The 22700-nt window shown below is 45.1% G+C and overlaps 1 protein-coding gene across 2 annotated transcripts in view; it reads right to left on the bottom strand.

Moving 5' to 3' along the window:
* The window catches only part of NEURL1 (neuralized E3 ubiquitin protein ligase 1), a 170891-nt gene that overhangs the window by 81228 nt on the left and 66963 nt on the right, over positions 1–22700 (bottom strand). Inside the window, exon 1 of one of the 2 annotated variants that reach the window (XM_076338954.1) lies at positions 14571–14657. The exons of the other annotated variant lie outside the window; for it this stretch is intronic. Coding sequence (XP_076195069.1) covers positions 14571–14604 — 34 coding nt within the window. The 5' untranslated portion in view covers positions 14605–14657. Of the gene's footprint in view, positions 1–14570; positions 14658–22700 lie in introns of those variants that run through there. 2 annotated transcript variants of the gene reach the window in all.

The following is a 22700-nucleotide window of genomic DNA, read 5'->3' as shown; positions in this document are numbered from 1 at the left end:
ACAGTGTAGATTATGTTTATCATTCAGTACCATATACTATGAAGTTTTAAGCCATAATGCCATTTCTAAAGAATCTCAGGAAGCATTTTTTCTTCTATCATACATGACATTTACACTTGGAGTGTGCCTTTTTTCCTAATATAAACCATCCATTTAGAGTCACTTTGAGGTACTGTAAAATTGGGTCATTTCGTGTGTAGTCTTGGTTAAAAACACAGTGCTCAAGTCATATTTGCTTCACGCTCTTCCTCCCAAAGTTCCTTGCCGTTGTTTTTTGCAGGGTATCTTGAGAGCATGCCTGCCAGAAGCAGCTCCTTGCTCCATCTGTATTTAAAGCTTAACAAGCAATTCTGAGGTGTTGTGATTATTTTTCTGGAGCCCAAGCGGTGCTTTGCCCAAAGGCTCCTGTTCCCTCCTTTCAGTGGTTTAAGTGCGCCTCCTCCACTAATGCCTGCCTGCAAGCACGTGTGAAACAGCTTGTCTCCAAACCTAAGAGTCCCCTTCCCACAGAGCAGCCAGCGGACACCCCGAAGTGACAGCATGGATGAAGGACAATGTCCAGCTACAGAGGCTTCCTGTGACGAAGATCTTCCACCCCTCAACGGAGACACCAAGAATTTCCAGACCGCCGCGGCTGCCGTTCTGCAGCTGCATTGCTCTCATCAACCAGGGCTTAGGGTCAGCCCGTGTTACCCCAGGAGCCAAATGAGCGAGCACTTAGTCCTGTCTGTCTAAGGACAATGCTGCTTAGCAATGTGAGCAGGCCTCTGAATCTTTTGCAAAAACCTTCTGGTGTTGATGGCTTAATACTCAGGTAATTGTTTTTTCCTTTCCGCAGATCGGTGGCTGTAGATACACTGCCACCCAGCACGTCTTCTCTATGTCTTTTTTGGTCTGTTTTCATTTCTTTCTGAACAACTGAAAATTCCCTTTTTCAGCACAAGAAAATTGCACTGCTCGCTTTGTTGTTAGTCGGTACAGTCTCCAAACTATTTCCATCCACACCAGTTACCCAAATATCAAAGATTTTCATTCAATATAAAGTCCAAAAGCAATCCTAAAGGGAAGCCCTTTAAACATACATCTGCTGAGGGTCTTCTGGCTGCAGGGTTTATGCCGTTGTGAAATGGAATATGAAATTTCTTTGCTCGCAAAGGAAAAATGCACCTGAAATTCTAGTCTTGCTACACACTGACTAGACCCAAAAGATACTGATTCCAGTGGCTTTTTTCCTTACTATGTTGGGCAGCAAATAAACCCTTGAAGTATGGGATTATATTACTTACGAGGCAGGTGAAAATTTACTATTGCCTTTACTATTTGGCCACGCTTAACATCCTCTTAAATAGGAGCCATGTACTTCCTTGAATTCCTCTTCCACCATTTCTATATTCAAATCCTCCTTTCCTCTCTCCCACCTCTTCCTCTGCCCATTTCTCCTTGAGGAAACTCACAGAACACACAACCTTCCTCTCTGCTTGCTTTACCACCCCTTCCCCTCCAAAACATCTTCCTCTTCCTCTACCTCCCTTGTCACAAGTATTAAAGTTTCTCAGCCACTTCCCTCTTTCAAGTCTTCCACTTCCTTCGCTGGCTTCACCTTATCCAGCACATTTCTCTCTCACTTAGGTTAATTCCTTTTTTTTTTTTAATCTCTTGCACTCTCCTGGCTTATTCTCCTCAAGACAGACACGCTTCCTATCTTCTCATTTAAAAAAAAAAAACCCAAAACACCATCCCTCTCCTAAAACATAACAGGTCCTAGTGATTAACCAAGGCTCCCCAGTCTCACAAAGTTATAATCAGCTGGATTTATGTTGGTAGCACCCACTAGTTAATCTGTAATGTATTCCTGCAAAGTAACTTGCACTGGGTACTAAGTGAGGTTACAGAGTTTGTCATCAAAATGGCTTTCTTTTTCAGGTGCATTGCTGGGATTAAAGCACAGGAGCTCCACGCCTGACTCCCACCATCGAGCTGTTAAACTTCCAGCCTACCTGGCAGAGCTGGCACGAGACCACAGGAGTAAAGCTGCCAACCCAGCGCAGGACACCAGCTCTGCTCTCCAGCAACTTCTTGCTGCACAAATAGAAATTATAACCAAGAACTTTTGCCCAGACCAGAGAGGTCTCCAGCAGCGCTAGAAGTGTTAATCACTACACGATTAAAATACTATTTTCTTTCAGGCAAATAATTTAAGTACTGCTGAGGCAAAACCAGGAGAAAGGGCAACATTTCTTCCTTTATGCAAGAATTTGGCCATCCATGCACGCATTCCTTCATTAATCTAAACTTTCTGTACCATAGTCACAAGTGGAATCTAAATTACTGACTTTCCCACTCTCATCTGGCTCTGCAGCACATCGCTTGCATCAGTTTAAACACTCTCTACCAGTAATTAACCCTGTTTCTTCAGCAGACCAGCATCTGAACCTGGACCATTGAATTAAAACATGAAACTTCAACAGCCAGTCAGGGCATAAAGTTACAGTTTATTTTAACAAAGATAAACAGCATCCCTGGTGCTTATTCCAAAGAAAAAGCATGAATACTATTCCATCATCCTTCCTAGCAATTCCCATGTCAGACCCATGAAGTTATTACTTAACGTTTTGCTATAAATATCTGCTGGAGTAGTCTATACAGGAACTTGTTTTCCTTAGCATCTGCTGCAACAGGTCAGCCAGTAAATGACCAAAGGTGTTGAATCCTTATTGCCCGAGGACAAGAGCACGTAGAGATGTTTTATTTTTTTTAAAGTGATCCTACCTGCTAGCCACCCCCTCATGCTGAATCTCACAAAGACAGAAAGAAGAGATGGGTCTTGCCCCAAACTGTTTACAGTCTGCTTATAAGAAAAGAAACAGCAAATAAATGGGACTAAGAGGAAGATAACGTTGTAAGTAATAGTATGTTTTATCTGAATTTCAGTTGATTTGAGTGAATCTGTCAGGACACGTGCTGTTCAATACCCACGGCCGATGTGACTCCTTATACCAGAGGACAGTGGGAGGTGACTCCACACCTCTCCTGTCACCGTAACAGCACATGAAAGAGCTCCAGTCCTCTCTGATTTGCATAGGCAAAAACACACTTCAAACTAGAAGCTCAAAGCTCTTTCATTATAAGCCCTCACAGAATTCCCATAAACTTTCATGGTTATTTTCTTATGACTTGGGTAACGGCATTGACTCCTCAAGTCATTTTGTAGAGGAGGCTACCCCAATATTTCTTGTGAGATGGAGTCAAGGAAGCTTCACCACCCCTAGCTTGGAAATTGTGTTAACATCAATGTGTAAGCTATGCAGAAGAAAACTTCCCAATGATTCAGTCTTCAGCAATTTTCTACTGCTCCAGATTTACTCACATGACCTTTCCCAACTCAGATGACCTGTTACCATTTACTGAAGTTGGATAACGTCTAGCAGGTGACTCGGGAGGAACATCATGAAGATAAAAAGATGACTGCATTTCTAAATAGCTGAAGGAAGAGAGATGTGCTAGAAAAGCAAGCCAGCTTGGAATAGGAGCAACACGCTGTTTTAAAATTCATGCAAAAGGCTATTTTTGCATATTGGGTTATTGATAAGAGTGGAAAGAGGAAGAAATTTGATGTCACACAATTCAGAGCATTGTTCCTGATGTAGCCACATTCATGGCGTGACTGCCTTGAAGGTCACGTGCAAATAGGAAACAAGACTAAGGAGCTCAGGGGGCTTTATTCTCTTGGTGGAAAGACACCTACACTATTTCAGAAGAGCAAGGAGCAATTAAGTGCAGAGGCCAATTCATTCATCCATTTTCCTTGTTCTTTGTAGCTTGAAAAACTGTGGAAAATCCTTTAGTCTTTGTCCAGCTAAGGGGCATTTCTTCTGATAACGAAGACCACTGGATTTTTTTTTTTTTTAGTATATAATTGCACCTGTTTCTCTAAGCCACAGCTCTAAATTGTAACTGAATAAGGACCAACTGCATCCCTGCTCCTTTCTGCCAGCACACAGAGAGATGCAGCTGTTGAACTGGAGTCTGCAAATCCAGAGCTCTGGGCCATGAAGCATTTCCCTGATTAGTTTTCTGCACCCAGAAGCAGATCTCAATGCATAATCTGAACCTACTGCTGTAAATACAGTACACAGAGGAAAAACCCAAAATATTTGTCATCAAACTGAAGTTGCACAAATCCAAAACTGCTATCAATCTTTATTTTTTCCCAGAGGGTGCACTGCAAAATCACTTCTCTGTGTGTACTGGAGTTATTTAAGGTAACTTGCCCATATTTACACTTTATTACAGCTGCCCACACAATACTACACACCTCCTCCTGCATCAACTGAGCCAGTAGTACCAGGCGTGTATGTGTCATAAAACTACTGCTTCTGCCACACGCTAAAGACGAAATGGATAAAGTCTGTCCACGAGGGTTCAGGCACAGGTTTCCCAAAGCACAGGATTGAGAGAAGATGGAAAGTGTGTATTGTCATGTATATATAGACAATGAATCTCAAAAGATTCCAGTTATCATATGCTAAAGAACTTCTCAATCTCCTTCAGGCAATTGCCTGTACACTGGTCAGTCTGAAGCTGCAATCAGCTTGGGATGATGCATGACCTGGAGTCCCCAGCGAGCAGCTTTGCTGTACGAGGGTTCAGAGCAGAAAGGTCTCTGAAACTGTGGGATAACTCACAAGTGGGTAAAGAGAGCTCAGGTAGTCACTTTACAGATAATGGGATAGAAACATCTTCCAGCAAAATGGTTGAGGTTACCGGATCTCCGGTGAAGAGCATTGTAAGAACTGCAGTCATCTCTTGCAAACACGCTTAATGACTTTAGCACTCTTTCAAATCTATTTGTAGAACACTTGAAGGATATTTCTCTGCATTTTATCCTTTCTACCATGGGAACAGATAGCCTGAATGTTTTATCCTTTGTATGATAAATGCCATTGCACATCTGCCTAGGAAGGATACAGGGAGCTGTAATTGCTGCATCTCCATTTCAGGAAATAATTTCTAACATGATGCAAGATCTTCTACTGCATTCCAAAGAGAGCCGTTGCCCACTTTCCCACCTAAGCCTAACTGCTAGAAGCCATGCACAGAATAGCATAGGCCAAGGAGAGTAAGATCATTTCACAGTGAGTAACCATCCAAAACCCAAGCGATGAGATACAGAGACACGGTATCTAGACAGTGAATCACCCACCCTTCCTCAAGCAATAGAGCCTTGGGCTGGACAGAAAGTTGACAGGTTGTCCAGGAATCTTGTCACAGCCATGCCACTTGATCAAGGTCTCTGCAGCCAATTTTGCAAAGCCACTGATGGACAGAGGGATTAAGAGTAGAAGGACAGCAACTCCTACCATGCTGCAGCTCCAGCTCCATGTGAGATGGACCAGCGCCCACCAGGACTCCCGAACTTGCATTCTAAATACATAACTTCACTCAGAATTGGAAAACAAGAAGGCAGCACGAGTGATGGTCTCTTTCTCTTTGGAGATGAAAAATCAGAGAGTGGCAATGAACTAGTTTAAGATAACCAGAAAATAAACTGAGCCATTTTCCTTTTCCAAGTTGCATGAAATTCACAGCATCAATAATGCCTTTGTAAAAGGAATTAGATTCTTAAGGCTCTATTTTATATTTGATAATCTGATCCTATTTGGTGTGCAGACAGAAGTCATTTTGATCTGGGATGCTTCAGCACATTATAGGCACCCATATATTTCTATCTTCCAGACAGACTTTGTTCTTTTAACTTTTTTTTTAATCTCAGTCTCTTCATAAGCTATTTTTTAACCTTTGAAAATTACCAATTCTTAACAATCCTTATGTCTCCAGTCAGTCTCCCAACAGCCCTAGAGAAAAGTAAGGTTTTATTTAAAGTACTTTTAGTTGAGTCAGTGAATATTAGAGAGAGACAGATCAGAGCTGAAGTTGTAGCTTCCAAAAATCTCCCCCCAAAAGCCCTTTCCCTTCTCCCTCCTCCTCCCAAAAGCTAAAGCCAATGAAACATTTCTGTCTGTCTTCTGACTGAAAGCCTGATCTGTGCAACAGAAACTAAAATCCAGGATTTATTTCATTCCAAAACCGTACCCCCAATGCTCTTGCCACCAAGTCGCCATTTGGCCAGTTCTCTAACATTTAGCTTCTTCAAACAAGAAAAAGTAAAATCGTGGAGACATCTTCCTTAAGCAAAAGATGTTTACCAGAAATCTTTTTACTTTAAAGCAGCAACCAACCCACAGCGTGTATTGCATTTACGCCAGAGCCGTGACGAATGCCTGTTGAGCTGCAGCACTTAAACCACTTGCATTTTAAACAGCAGTTTGTCAAGTGATGTTAATTATTTGGGAGGTCTCTGCTCCTAGAAACATAAACATCTCTTTTTATACTGATCACATTTTCTTTTCCATGTGGTGCTTCCAGCAGAGACTGAAATTAAAATGGCTTCTTTGTGTGCCACAGTGTGGTTTATGGCTCAGTTCCCCTTCTAGGCTTGCAAGCAGGGGGTAGCACTGCACCGGGGCTCTGCACAGCACCTTCCCCATCCTTGCTTTGCAGGTGGAAACCTCCTCTCCACAGGTGGGAGAGCTCTCCCAGCCTCAAACCCATCCACCCTCCTTGAGGCTACGCAGCTTCCCCCTGGCTGGTAACACAGGTCTGGGACTTGCAACGGCCTGAGGATCACTCCAACTTCGTAAAGCAAGCAAAGGGCTTGGTTGCTAGGAAGCACCGCAGGGAACAGAAGAAGAATAGGCTCTTGCAGGAGTCGGACTCAAAAAAAACAACCTCCAGACCTGCCAAGGTGCAACTCAAACAGGGGCACATACTTCCTTCAAACCGCCTCCCGGTTCAATGGGCACTGCTTTTGACGTTGCAGCCTCAATGCCTGAGCTCTGCTTATGCCAGGCCACAAGCCTCACAGTTCCTTGAAAACCACGTTTTCAGTCCTGCTCTGGTATCTCACAGCAGGTCCTGCTTTCGCTGACAAGTCTATTAGCCAAAAACTTCCAACGTTGTATCCACACAGTGCCACATGGCTGCACAGCAAGGTGTATCACAGAAAAAATGGCAGTGCCAGCCAGAGAAAGTTTCATGAAATCGCAGCAAGCAAACCAAAGGCTTTACCTGCAGCAAGACTAAAGCCGGCGTTTTCAGAGCCACACTGAGCCATCTGCAAGTCAGTTCTGGGGACTTTCTCTTCAGGGCTCCATGTGCTTCGATCCATAAGGATTTCTCTCCAAAGGTAGTCAAAGACAGGAACAACCTCTGCTATCCAGACCTTTCATAGAGAGGTCACTGCACATCCATCCTGCCTGGGTCAAGTGTTGGGTCCTTTTCTGTTCTCCAGACTTTATCGACAAAGCCTACTGTGAGCAACTTCTTGAGCCCTGGGGGCTAAACCGGCGTGTCTGGGCAGGTCACCTCACGTGGACCAGCCTCACACAGCCCCTGTGCAGAGCTGTCGTATTAGGTACGTGATGGGGCAAATTCAGACCATGGGTACTTAGTGTTACTTGACCCCCCATGCTTCCCCTCTGTATTAAGATGCATTTACTAGAATAGGCAGAAAAGGATGTAAACTGAACCACAAAAAGGAGGTGGTTTTCATAGCAAGGGGCCTTGGTTTATTGCAAAGGCTTCTCATAAAAAAGTGATTTTAATTCGAGGGAGAGGGCGAGAACTCCAGATTTCTGCTGAGGCTGGCTGTTGGGGGGGAGGCAACCAGGAGCATGCTGTTTACATTCTGTATCATGTTCATTAATGTATATGGCTTTTATTATGTCCCCTTTTTACTATTTTCCCTTTTTCTTTAAAATAAAAGTGCTATTAACATTTCTAATGGGAAAAATACGTTCATGCATCTGATCAATTATCACGGCTCTCTCTGAGCCCGACCCCTTTGCTGTGTTGTCAGACCCACGGTAAATCTCAGATAAACCAAAGGACTCCTCTCCCCAGCACCATCAACGGCAGTCATCTTGAATGTTATTTTTAATGCCAACAAATTACAGTGTCCCTTCAAGAGACGATCAAGGACAGAGTCAAGGAACAGAAATACCGGCGAGAGTAACTCGACAAGAGCTACAGAGAAGGCAGCTCTGACTCATTTTGGACCAGCTTCACTCAGGTAAATACATTTTCAAAGCAAAACGCTGTGATTTAGAGGGGGACAGACGGGGAGAAAAATGAACGGACAACAACGCCAATAGGGATCAATCCTAGAGCAAAGCACAGCGATATGCAGGGCTGCAGCATATGCTCTGACCGTGGGCACTTGTACTGCAAGGCTTGCGGCTGACAGCCGTGCTCTTATTTAGCCTCTGGGAGACAAGATCTCTCCTGACCTCCAGCTCAGTACCCTGCTGTGCCGTCAGTAATCCCTGCTGATTCCCAAGGGTGATCGACTGGGATCAATTCTTTGCTTTGCTTTCACTTTCCAGGAAACTCCCTTTCCTTTAGGATTAATCTTTCTTAGATTGATCTCAATGCAACCCTCTGCACGTATGGATATCATTAATGTAAAATTCATTAATAAAAAGAAAGCAGTTTTGAGATTGTATGTCTAGAGACCACCTCTTCTTGATGCCTGCTACATGTCAGCAGTGGTAATTGTATTTGTTTTGCAAATTTATTTTATACTATTAACAATATGACTCTTCTGGCTGCAGGAGTACTTGTTTTGATTAAGCATGCAAATGATTCCCTAGGACATGTCAGGGCATCCTACAAACCTTCCTGAAGAGACACCTGCTACCTCTAAATTGATTGAATGATAGCTAAACATACCACCCAAAATTCTTAAGAAAACAAGAGTTAAGTAAGGAAGAGGTAAAGAAGGATCAGAGGTAAGAACACTTCCACATTGAGGAGGGAGAGGATCAGTCAAAGAGGAGACAAATAAGACAACAAAATCTGACAAACAACAGTCAGTCCCTAGGTCCCACCAGAATAGAGCATCAAGTTGACACAGAAAAGCTAACAGGAAAATGCCATGAAAGCAAAGAACAAAATGAGAATGGGGACGCTCTTTGCTCTCACCACTCGTAGCAAGACCCCTACAGTCAAATACTGCCACAACTAATGAATGCCTTTCACAATAAATAGAACAGTTTTCAAGTATAAACATGGTTACCTATAAAATCTCTATATACAGAGGTACTACACACTCCATTTTCAGAAGTGTTGTCAGCAGTCAATACACTTTACTATCAGCAGTCAATACACTTTACTATCAGCCACCTTGGGACATTGGCAGGTGACCCACAGGTCAGAGGCATGAAGCGAAATAATCTCTGGGAGCCCCACTTTTAGCAAATGCCAACGCTGCTTTGGCACCCTGCCCAGGGTCTTCTGCACCAGTTAATCCAACCCTGAGCAGGATTAATTTCTCGTACACACACACACACACTTATTCGCTCTCAGGGCCATATACCAATCGTGCTGAAAGCAGAGTGAGCTTAGAAAGAGCCTTTTCTCCCTAGTCCCGTATTGGTTCTCAACAAGCAACTGTCTGCAGAATATGGGAGACGTTAACCCCTTAGTGAGGCTGACACCAGTCACTCCATCAAATGAGAAGTTACACCAAAATCTAGACAATAACATAGATATGATAAGAATACAAAGTAATACCAATTTGCAAAGAAGTCTCACTAACATGAGATAAATGTTGTCAGGTCTTCATTTTTTTCTCTATTGTTGTTTCTTATTTCTTCTGGCATATTTGCAGTTTTATTTAGATATAAGAAGTTGGAAATTATTAAACTTGAAGGTGTGTACAGCAGTGTGCAGTGGAGTACAATTCTGTTTAGTGATATTAACTGCAAGGGTGAAATGTGGTATTTGGAACAGTTATTGCGGTATAGGCAATGAATATACAGAGAGAAACAAAACGTGGGGCTGATTTCAGCACTTGCATATAGATATACCATTCACTACACTACAAGGAATTAAAAGAAAGCTAAAAATAGAGCTCTATTGTGCAAAGTAAGAATAAATGAAGTTGCATACAGTAGCTATTTTACACTAGGGAAATGGCCTCCACCCTCTGCTGTTCCCCAAAGCCCTACAGCAGCAGCTCAGCAGCTCTTGCTAGGGCTGAGTGCTTCCACACCGCACCCGAATATCCCATATCTCCCGCCAACATGTGTGAGCAAGACCCAGAAATTGTTCTCCAGGAGAACAGAACAGAGAGGAAGGACAATGCCAGTGCTTCACATCTCTTTCGCACAGGAATAAATGACCAGCCAGGTGCAGGGAAGTCTATGGAAAGTATGATCCTGATGAAATGGGAAATTAATCCAGACAGCCACCCAAAAGCCTATTGCCATGCAGTATGGATGGCGTCCTGCTACACCATAACTCCTGCTTCCTTCTCCCTTTTTGCAGCACAACCACACAACTGTGGCTGCATTGCTCACCAGGCCTATATACATGTGGTAAGGGGAAACTCTGGCCACGCATAATACTTACGTGGGCCTCTATATACACCACACAAAGACACACGAGCCATTATTTATATTGTATCCGCAACTTACAGAGCATCATCTGCAAGCAGCTTAAAAACTCAGCCGTTCAAACTGAAAATCACATCTCTCAATCAGTACTGCTTCCCAGGCTAAAAAGCCGGTGCACTCTCACTAAGGACTTCTTTGCAATTACATCGATGCCATACAATTACAGTTTGGAAAATGTGGCACAAGATACCTTTTACCCTGCTCCTTGTAAAAATTATTTCACTGCAAAACACTGATGAACGCCTGTGACATCTGAGTAATTAAAGCAAAAATAAAACAAAGCCCTGCAATGAGGGACTTATTAGCAATTATGACTTGTAGGAGGGAAGGTTATTGAGCAAATGTGCAGGTACGCACAGACACACATATCCCCTGCACATGAATTAGTCCACTGTGTACACTCTAGCTAGTCAAAAGCCCTCTGAAGAGATGTGTCCATGTTAATCACTAACCCCTGCACGTCTGTATACACTGAATCCCTTTCCCAGCACAGTGCAGCAGCTTCCTTGGCTAAACCATCACTTTGTGTTAGTTTGGTTCTAGGTGAAAGAGAAATAAAAAATACTCAGGTGTTTTTTTTTCTCAGACAGAAATTCCTGGATCTGGCCACCTAAAATTAAGAATAGGATCTTGCGCAAATAGCACCTCACTCGTAGCCATAAGGAGGAATTAAAATTACTGCAGCAGGTGACAGCTGAATCAAATGCATAACAAGAACATACATATCATGACATATGCATCTATAAGAGATGTGTTTCAAGCATGATTAGCTAGCAAGTAGTTTAATATAAATATTTAGGAAACTCTGCCTATGTTACAGGAATACTATATAGTACACAGTCATTCTTGAAGAAACCAGCCTCAGATGAACCACAAGCAACCATACTAACATTTCCTGTTTAAAATATTGTTAAAGTAAACACCGCATGTATAGATATTACTTTTTAAATAGCAAGCAAACATCCTGTCCATCAAGGTTGTGCTACCTTTGAACTTCCTATTTCGACTTTTCTTCTCTTTGCATAGAGAGCTCTGGAAAGCACCCCAAGGACTTCTGTGGATGGCGGTGGGAAAGGGAGAGGGAATGGGGAAGAGGAGCAGAGGCCATCATGGTGCCAAGCGCAGGGACATAGATGGAGTCTGCATGAGGACACTTTGGCAATGCATGTCATTTCACAGAGAAGAGTGACCAGCTCCCATGTCCCAACATATCAAGCCATTGTATGTCTCCTTTCAAAAATAAAGGTGCTGCCTTTCATGGCACAAGCCCATTGGGGTTTATTTACTAGCGAGGAATGAAGTCAGAGGTGGATCTCTCCCGGGAAGCTCAGGCAACTGATGCCTCAGTGCCCTTGGTTCACAGCTTACTTTTCCTCTCAGTCCCATCAGGTGGGAAACTTCCCTTCAGGTGACTCAAGGCCCATTCAGCACCCACCAACTCCATCATTAGAACAGACTAGCGTGGTTCTCCTGCGCTGCCACCGTATCAATGGGAAAGCAGCGTTTTCACTCAAGGAGATGCCTGCCCATGCAAGCATGCATGTACCTCACCAGATGGCTCAAATAGGATCGACACAGCACCAGCTTGCAGGGCTTCACACAATTGACCCAAGCAGCAGTGTAGGTCCAGGGACATCCAGCATCACCAACATCGACCACACATCCCCAAGCACCACGCTTCGCCCACCTGTAGCTTTCCCCGTGCCAAAGGATGCTGAGACTCCTCTGCCCTGCAGGAATGCTGCGTGGTTTTACTTCGCTGCTTGAAAGCAGATTTGTGGGTGAAAGAGGGTAAAATGATGCAAGGTGTTCCTCATCATGACAGTCTGCGTATGGCTGCACTTGGCTACTATAAACCTCTGTCCTTACATCAGGACATCCACAGCTTTCAAACATCACCACCTTGATTTTACACTTTTTTGAAAGGGTGCCTCCCTTGTGATCCACTTCAGCTGCTTTTATCTCAATTTACTTTTCCAACCCCGCCAAGGTCAGGGTGGGCACCAGAGGAGGCAGGGACCCAGCATACCACTCTGGGCACGCATCTCGGGGAAACTGGCTGCCTCCCCAGGACCGCCTCAGCAGAGCCACAAGCAGCCAGCCCATGCAGTATCTCCCCATCTGAGCTAGTTTTCAGCGAGGTTAAATTACTTAGGTGCTTGTGAAAAGCCCAGTCCATCCTTGCAACACAGAGAGGTCACCAGAAATATCTGGAGGACATGAATTTATGCTTTACTTGTGCTTTCTAAAAACAAAGGATGTCAGCCCCCAGGGCTGTCAATACAACTCCTTCCATTTTCAATTATCCTTTAGAGAAATGGATAAGGTTTCAGTTCTCCCTCCCCAGTTATTTTGAGATACATCTGAAACAGAAACATTCAACAGAAAGATGGAACTGGTGGAACGGTAGCCACAGACAAATCACAAATGCAGATGCAGTCTATTTTTGTTAAATGTGCTTTGTTGCATGACTTTTTATTATTTATTTTTTTAAAATACAATGCACGTCATTTTTTTTTTAAGCATCACTGTGCTAAACACAGCAGTGCATCACCTCTGCATATAACACAGCCTGTAGCCCCTCTGTTATGAAGAGGGAAATTTAAGTTAATTACCCACATGTCCTCATTAGTTTTTCTCTCCCAACAAAGTAACAATTAAAGAGAAGCATGCTCGCTGGAGTAGAATCGCTGAAAGGCAGAAGTTGCAGGATTACTGTGCAGTGCGCTGCCGGCTGCAGGCAGGAGAAAACCCCAGCAGGAATGCCAAGTCCCTGGCACACACAGGAAACATATATGGCTATTCTTCTTTCCCAGCCAGGTTTTTTTTTCAAATTCATTCAAATAATGCTTCAAAGGGGAAAAGGCACTTACAAACACAAGACAACAGCCAGAGCTCTTTTTTTATGTTGACCCGACAGTACTGTTCTTCTGCATATTGTCGTGATATTAACCACGACACACGTATATCACGAGATTAGAGAAGAAATAAGGTCAGACCACGGATGAAACTTCAGAACACAAATGATGAACAAATAAAAATCTCTATTGAGACATGCTTGCTAAATACCTTTAGGGAGAAAGTCATCTACTTCCTATGTCCATTTGTTCCTTAAACTATACGGTTTGGACTTGGTGGAAAATATGAGAAGAATCAGGACTGTAACATGAATATTCACAGCCTATGCATCTCTGTTCAAAGAAAGGATACGAGATACTCCAAGCCCACGCAATGCTTTACCTGTGTAAAGGCCCATATTTACTGTTGTAACAAGGAAGTGTTGCTGCAAATACATTCATACCGCACTGAACATGCAGCACGCATACTACGTTCAAAGTTAAACAGAACATTTCAGAGCAGTCGGTGAGTTTAATATTAAGGAGAAGTATTTATGGCATGAGATTTGCGCAGACAGGGACATGGCTAGTATCGCACGTTGTCTATAGATTCAAATTCTGGTTTAACGTTGGCCTGCGCGGGATATTCCAGTCCCTTTCCAGCTCCCCCCTCTCCCCCGCTTTACATCACCCAGCAAACGCTGACAGCATGCTGCACTTAACGGCTTTAGCGTCGTCTAAGATCAGTCAATTCAAACCAACGTTCATTCCAAACCATATCAATTTAAAACGAAATAAACCAGAATTTATGTTAAGAAGAAACTGCTGGTGGAAAGGAAAAACGAGGTGACTGTTTTGAGAGCCTACCAAGCCGCCCCGCAGTAACCTTCGCCGCCGCTTCGCCGGTTTTCCCCCGGCGGGCGCCGCCAGGCAGCGCACACGCAGACACAGTTACTTTCTTTTCGCCCCCGACACCTCCCAGCACGCCGCCAGCGCTGCCCAGGCAGGTATGTGTCCCTTATCCCCGGCAATACAGCGAGACGAGCGCACCCCCAGCCCGGGCTTCCTCTTCGGCCAGCCCCTCTCCGGGAGCGGGATGCTCCGAGAGGACGAGCCGGGCAGAGCCCGCATCCCCCCGGCTGCGCCCGCCTCACCTTTCCCAGCCGCCTCCCGCTCCCCAGCCGCAGCGGAGGGGCGGCGGCGGGCCGGTCCTTACCGTACAGCAGGCTCCTCGTCACCTGCCCCCCCATGGCCGCGCAGCCCGGCGGGGGCACGGCCGGCTCCCGCTCCGCGCCAGCAGCCCCCGGCCCACGCGGGAGCCGGCTGCCCCGCGCCGGCAGCCTCCACCCACTCCCGCGCCTCCCGCCGCGGCACCGGCGCTAGGAGCTGTCATGTTTATTTACATAAGAAGGAGGAGACTTCGCGGCTTCCTGAAATAGCTGCCGGCGTTTCACCGATGCAGCGTGCGTCCCCCCACCCCCGCGCACACACAGTCCCGCAGCGCAGAGCGCAGCGGGCAAAGGCGTCCACGCGGGATGCTACCGTCGCTGCGTGCTGCTACCGTCGCTGCGTGCTGCTGGGGGGGCTGCTGGCCGGGCTGAGAACCCGGCGGTACCCGGCTCCCCCCCAACACTACGAACAAAGCAGGAGGCGCTGCCAACTCCACTGAAAAAAATTTAAGAACTCATCTATAAAAGCAAACTACCTTGGCCATTTGCAACTTTCGCTACCCGGTGGCTTGGTATCCTAGCGCAAAGCCCTCGAATAAATTAGACTGGCAAAAAAAAAAAGAAAAAAAGAAAAAAAATAGAGTTAAAAAAAATTATTACCAGACATCACTGCACCAGTCTTCAAACGGCCTCTGCTGGTTAATTATTAATTATTTAATAGCAAAGAAGAAGTGCTTGAAATGCAGAATGGTTCGCCACGAACTGTAATAATAAAAACATTAACCCCCCGTAAACTCTTTTGTGCGAGGCTTGCATGCTCAGCCCAGATACAATGCTTCCTGCTCTCCAGCTCATTACCTCTGCTGATGGATAATGGCCAGCATTATTAAAAGCAGGGGGATGCCGAGGGTGGTGCAGGGAGGTGCGCAGGGTACCGCAGGCAGGGTTGGTCCCTCGGTTGCTCTCTGCACCCCGTGGTTCGTGCAGGAGCTTGCTCGTCCTCTCCTCTCCATCTCCAGCACCGCACGCCCCTGTCCACAAGCACATCTCCCTGCATCTCTCCTGTCCACTGCTCTGAGGGTAAATTAACACAGCAGGCACCAAGCTGCCACAGCCGGCCATGGTATATCCCAGTTGGCTCGTTTAAAACTAGCTCATGCATCTTTATGCTACGCCGCAGTCGCTCTTCACTCTGCAAAGGAGCGGGAGTCAAACTTATGCAGCCACAAGTGCAGCTCTGCCTCCCAACTCTTACCATGGTGCTGGGCAAATCCTGCCATCCCACTGCCTCGACTCTGCCACCGGAAAAATGGGAAATAAGATTTTCTCTTGCTTGTGTTGTAAGGATTATTGCTTAGGATGGCTGGGTGCTGAGGTCTCAGCACTTCTGGAAAAAAAAAAGTGCAAAAAAAGCCCAAGCCAAAAAGCACAGTCAGGGTGTTTGCACTAACGCTGCGTGCATGAGGAAAGCTGTGCCCAGCATTTCCAACCTGCAAGAGGAGCCTCTCCCAAGCCTCCCAGCAGCAGCCAGGCACCACCGCCGGCTCACCCACTGGCTCCTGCCTGCCCAGGCAAAGAGACTTGCACCCGGACACCAGAGCCAAGCAGCAGCTCTTCCTAGCTGAGCAGCACGCAGGCAGCGCTCCGCTCCTCCCTGCCCAAAGTCACACTCTGCAGAGCTTACGGCAGCTTCTTGGCAGAAGACTCCCTTTTTTTTTTTTCCCTTCTATTTTTTTTTTCCCTCCCCTCCCAGACGATGCTACATTTACAGCAGCAGCAGTGCGGGGTGAGGACACATCCCCAGGAGCACCGCAGAGTGGCCCCCACGCCTCGACGGGTGCAGGACGTCTCTTGGGTCACACCAACCCATCACAGCACCCTGCTCTGCTCCCATGCCGCTGGGGACCCACGGATGCCACAAAGACATTGCCGGTTTCGTCTCCTGGCGGGCAGCCCATCCATGCGCTCAGGTGATGGCAAGGGGTCCAGGTGCTTACGCCATCAACTACCACATTTCACTCAGAGGAATAAAGATTGACTTGGACATTCAACCCCAAATTTTCTCCCTCAGTTTCTCATTTCAGCTCTGCTTTCCATCCTTACCTTAATCTTGCTACAGCTCTGTGAATAATTGACTTCTTGGTTCACTGCCTCAACCAAGAGATTACTAGAAAAAAAAAAATATCATTTCATGTTGGCCCAAAACCGAATGCTTTGTGTGTCTCACTGAACAAAATGTTTCTTTAACTCAAAATGAAGCATTTTATTTTCGAAGTTATTTTTACCTCATTTTTTCAAGTTATGGTCATTGAATCCAGCTCTGAAATGTTGTCTTAAAAAAAAACCATTAAGGCCTTTGTTTTGAATATACCACAAGGAAAATTTTGATTTGTTATCTTTTCAGATTATTTTATTTTTTGCAACTTATTGGCTTTGTTTGTTTGTCTGAGGGGGAGGGTGGAGAGGGCAGACTGCCAGAATGAGTCATCCCGTTTGGCAGAAAATTATAAACAATTTCAATTGATTTAAAAATTGCATTTTTTTTTCAGAAAAAATCCAGCACCCCCCCTCCTGAACTTCCTCCACTGCTGTGGAGCCGCTCCTGGGGGACGCAGCCCCACAGAGCCATCCGTGGTAGTCAAACGGCCTGTGCACCTTGTTCCATGGTAATTCCTCGAGGATTATTTGCCATATGGCAAATCTTTCCTTCACAGCCATGTCGCGCTGGAACTTATGCCTGATTTGTTCTTATCACCTCCAAGTCCGTTTCAGATCTTGCCCTTTTCCAAATTCCTCTTCAATCTTTTGTGTTTCTGATTTTTCTCTAGATAGAGAGAAAACCTATCTACAGCCCTGTTCCTATTTTACAGTTCTCTCTGCCAATACCCTCTAGGTGCCCTTGGGGTATTTCTTTGCCCTTGCCATTACAGGCAAGGCCTCCCATTTTGGCATCAAGTATAGAAATCAATATCATCACCATTTGTGCTCCCTTCTAAATCACTGACAAAGGTATTAGGGCTGGACCCAACAGAAACTCAGCCCCTAAACCCATTCCCATTTGTGAATGGCATCCAGCAAACTCCAGCCAAGCAGCAGCACTGCTGTCCAAGCCGGGAGGAATCTGCTGCAGGAGTATTTGGAGGCAGCATCTGATCTTGCTAAATATACTTATTAACTGCACGAGTAGGATGCTGAGGCTGCAGAGGACTTCTGGCTGTGTCATCAGGCTGTGTATTAGACTAAAACCTTGGATCTTTCCAATCGGCCTTGAACAGACAACAGGGCACCTCTCCCACCCCTCCTGGGATACAACCCCCAGCCCTGGGCATTGGGCAGCGGGCTTGGGTATGAAGTCGAGGGGTCAAGAGCATCTGTGTTGCTTCCCTGGTGTCCTGGTCAGAAGGCTAGCAGTCAGCAAGGAGGATGCCGGAGACCCACCATGGTCTGGGAAAAGACATCCCAACATAGCCAAACAGCCCATTCCACCCGAACTGGTGGAAAGCAGCAGAGATACATGCAGGGAACCACGGCGGGGAAAGCCAGCTCTGCAGAGACCTGCCTTGCGCAGGAAGAGACACAGAAAAAGGTACAAAGAGACAGGGAAGAAGGAGAGGATGAAAAATCCATCTCATGGAGATCGAGGATAAGATTATACATATGCACAGGCCAGGACAGGAAAATGAAATTCCAGTTCATGCGAGCCTCATGCAGCTAAAACTCTTTTGGGACTGGATTTGGCTCTGTGGAGAACTGGAGTTTACTCTTCATAAGCAAGACAAAACAAGCAATAAAACCTCTCTTGATGGGGGTTTCACCCACTTTAACAGTGCTGCAGGTAGAGACATCCCACCAAGAAACGGTCCAAAAAGTTTCCTTGAATATAGGGGAAAGGAGGGAACTGTGGAAATCAATCTGATATTTGCCAGGGACAGGGAATCTTCTCTTAATGATTTTTCTGTTTAAAAAGGTGCCATCAATTTCTCTATTACCACTTGCACTTGACTTTATGGTAACAAGCAGATTGACTAGAAATTGTCCTTTTTCACTCGATACAGTAGCTTTCAGCAAACAGCTGGATATCATCTAGGAAGATGAGAGAATTTAGGGGAGCACATTCTCAGGTCTTTTTTCAGCGTGAGTCTCCGACTGCTATTAGGGGGGAAACTTCACCTGTACAGAAAACAGATTTCCTCCAGGAACCTCTGCCACTGTAACTCCACAGGAAAAACGATGTTCTCAACAGGAAAGCATTCAAGAGAAAATAAGCCAGCATGTGCTAGTGCACAAGAAACAGGGACCAGAGCTAGGAAACCTTGCATTCTATGCATCCTTTTAACATTAATTTATTGCCATTAATGGAGGGGGCTTAGACGAAAGATGTGTCTGCTTTCAATTCTTTATCTGTCATGCAAAGATACAGATACTGCACCAGCAAAAGGTATACTGATTAGTTGATGTTTATGCAGCCATTTGAGAATATAATGAGTTATGTCATTAGTAAGCATTATTATAAAGCTGCAGCTCTGGGGGAAAGCCAAATCTCAATGTGTAAGTGAAAGGAAATTCAAAATTCTGGCTGAAATTCTTAAAATCAAAATCACCACTCATACCTACAAACTACGGCACCGCAACTGCTAACGCAGGCACTCAATTATCCCGGTACAATTCTCTGCAGGCACAGCAGGAAGGGGAATTTAAGGACAGGGGAAATCTTTAGGCTGAATATCCACCTCACATTTGCACTCAGCATAAATGAGACATCAGTTGCATTTGCTTTGATGACAGGAGCCGCAGCGGCGCAGTGGTAAAGGCTGCCTCTTGATAGGGCAATGAAGACATCAGCGAGGTGTTGTAATGGATGTCCAGGATGCGGATTGATTTGGTGAAGGAGACATGGCAGCGATAGGAGAGCCCAAGGGGTCTCATGTCACTGCTCAGGGGCTGCAACCCCTGTTCACACAAAGCCGAAGCTGCCACAGACATCCCAGGCTTAACTCTGACCCTGCCAGTGCTCGGCATTTTATCATAACCTCCCTGCGCGACCATCTGCAGGAGTGGAAGAGGGGAACAGCAGTGCTGGAGAGGGGCAGAAGGCTGAGCAACAAGAAGGATTTCCAAGGCAAGGAACTGAACTGACCTCAGGCCAAGTTGCAGAACGTTTTTCCATCAGCATGCAAACACTTGCAAGCCCCCACTGGATGCTGGGTTTATCTTCAAAGGCAGTGACTCAGTGCATGAAGGTGTCAGGAAAGAAATTAATACCCCAAAAGCCAGAATGCCCCCTCCTCCTTGAATACTTTTGGGATAATATATTGAGAAAACCCTGTGGGACAGTACAAGGTAGCAGAGACTGGAAATGATGGAATTCAACGTAAGATGTGCCTTGCAATAAGGCATTGCATTGGGCTAACCAGTGTTTCTGAACAGTAGCTTGTAGATGATACAGAAAACCTGTGCCTGCTTTGGGGCAATATCCCCTGGAATGTGCCAAAAGCTTGTTCCCGAGGGAAAGTATCATGCTGTGCATGACACCAACTACGCCTTCAAATGCCTCCAGCCCTCACCTTCATTTATATGCTAAATTAACATTAATAGCTTAGCCTCTCACTGCCATTTCAGACGAACGCTTCAACCACAACAAGATTCAAAAGAATCTTATGCCTATCCAAATGTAATGGAAAATGAAGATAAAAGCATCTCACGAGAAGAAACATTGTAATTTAAAAAAAACAAAGTGCTGATTTATAACACTTACCTAATGATGCTGACTTTTGCTTTCAGAGCAAGCATAAAAACCAGAAAGAAAACTAATGTTTCTATCTTCAAGCAAAGATTTTCTTTAGTCTTATGTGAATATCTTTATTTTTACTCTGACTGGAGGCACAGCACAATGACAGCACAGCAGGACCGAGAAATCTGTTATTTCAAGCCCAGTTCTGTGGCTATTAAACGTTTGGAAACTTCTAACAGTATCATCCCATGTGATAAGGCACTACGACAGCCTTTAGCAACAAAAGCATAGTATTTTTCCACACAGAGCTACAGGGAATACTGGTACAATATATATACTTTTTATATAATATAAGAAGCTCGTTCACACTTTATCATAGGCAACATCCAAACTCTGCACTGAAAAATGAAACTACCAGCTGGAATCATCAGCATTTTTATGGCATTTTCCCTTTAACATGTGACTGTTGAGCAAACACCACATTTGTTTTCACAATATTTCTGTAGGAAGAGGTGATGCCTCTCTGCCTGAGCTAGAGAAGCATATTTTGAGTTTTTGCAAAAAGTTAAACAAGGATCTTACGAGCAACAGGTTAATTCGCTCTAACAGTCTTCATTCAATGCCCTCTGGAAAGAGCACAGGCAGGAGCTCTGTGAAACCGAAGAGGTAAATAAGGTAATCGGAGAGCACCGGCACCAGGGTACAAATGAAGGTTAGATAGACAACTTCCACTCCAGCATGTGCGAGGTTTTGAGAGCTTGACTTTGTAATCTTAATATTATGTTCTCTTGGCATAGAGATGTAATTTCTAAAGATTTTTCTTAGCAAATACAGTGACAGGAGAGAATAACCTCCACGTTTCCCGTCCCACCCTTTCCGAGAAAAGCCTCTCACTTGCATACACTTATGTTTGTAACCAAGCAAAGGCACCGTATGTTTGTGATGTAAATATTAGCCCAGCAGAGAAACACCTTTTTATTACCCTGTTGAAAGTCCTTCAGAGAGGGCAGCGAAGGGCAGTGGGGTCCAAAAGAAACCTTCTGGGCTGGCAAGACTGGCAGGCAGGACCACACCACACATCCATGAGACAACGTCCCCCACCGCATGTACCTGCACAAAGTTTCAGCCTGGGCTTGGAAAGGCTCCTGGGGTTGCAGAGGAAAGTCCCTGATCCTCTCCCAGGACTGGCTCCCCGTGCACCCCTTCTCACCCCGAACCTTCCCTGCCTCCTGCTACAGGGCCATCCTAGAGGAAATGGTATTTATTTACAAAACTTGCCCTTACAGGGCTGCTTTCGCAAGCTCTTTTACGTTACATTTCAAGTAACCAAAGGAGCTGGAGGTCAAATACTCCAAGGGCAAAACGCATGGCAAGGGTGAATTTTCCAGCCCAGGCGAGATGAATCTTGCAGGTATAAATACAAAACAAATCATGTAATGCCTGTTACATGTGTTGCCTTTTCCCACTCCCTCTGTTCATCTGTTGCTCAACCTTCTCCGGTCTCCTGCTCTCCCTCACCAGATACTGCTGTCTTGTACGTCCCCATCCTAAACTCTTTGTGGTTTTTCAAGTTTTATCTGAAATTTACCCTTCCTCCCTTGTTATATCTTTTAACTCCTTTCTTCTGTTACTCAAATTAAAAGACATTTTGCACGTAACTGAGTCTCACAAAAGTATCATGAAGATCACAAGCCGGATGCAGTAGACTGGGGGCAGCTATTATTAGAATGAGAAATGAGTTTTGCTTCTTCGGCTAAGGAAAACAGGATTTAATCAGGACACAAATCAGAGCTTCACCTTCACAAAATGCCACTTGTTTTGGACCTACTTTATCAAAGCACAAAGCAGATGAACATAAAATGCAAATAGTGTACTGAGTAGAGCAATGGTCATATTCCCCTCAAGCCACCCCTCCATCCAACATCCCCATTTCCAGGAGGAGGGATCAGAGATCAGTAGGACATGAGCTTCATAAAATTACCAAATGCAGAAAAATGTCTGTATGCCTAGGATCTAAAGCATGCTAATATATTCATCGCTACAGCATCTAGACTGAGTGTCTCTGACCTACCACAGCTTCTTCTGATCTGCTGCAAACTTTCGCAAACCAAAACAACGCTGCCTCTGCCATTGCGTTCTCTTCCTCCCATACACCATGCCTCCAATCCAAAGGTCTTTTTCACTTCTCTTTCCTCCCTCCCCCATTCTTTGTCTCAGCATCCTCTTCTGTGCCGCCCACACACTTGGAGAGCAGAGAGCAGACCAATCTGGCAGGCTCAAATAACAACAAAAAAAGGAAAGAAAAAAGAAAAAAGAATTTGTTTTCTGGCCTAGAAGACTGCTCTGTATTTTTATGTGGAGGGAGCAACCAAATCTCTTTTCCTTTCACCAAGAACCAAAGGGAATGGCGATGGCTCCCAAGGTCTCACATTCTCACAAATCAGCC

This window comes from Aptenodytes patagonicus, chromosome 5, assembly GCF_965638725.1.
Source record: "Aptenodytes patagonicus chromosome 5, bAptPat1.pri.cur, whole genome shotgun sequence".
In the NCBI taxonomy this organism is placed as follows: Eukaryota; Metazoa; Chordata; class Aves; order Sphenisciformes; family Spheniscidae; genus Aptenodytes; species Aptenodytes patagonicus.
This window is presented reverse-complemented; position numbering and strand designations above follow the sequence as displayed.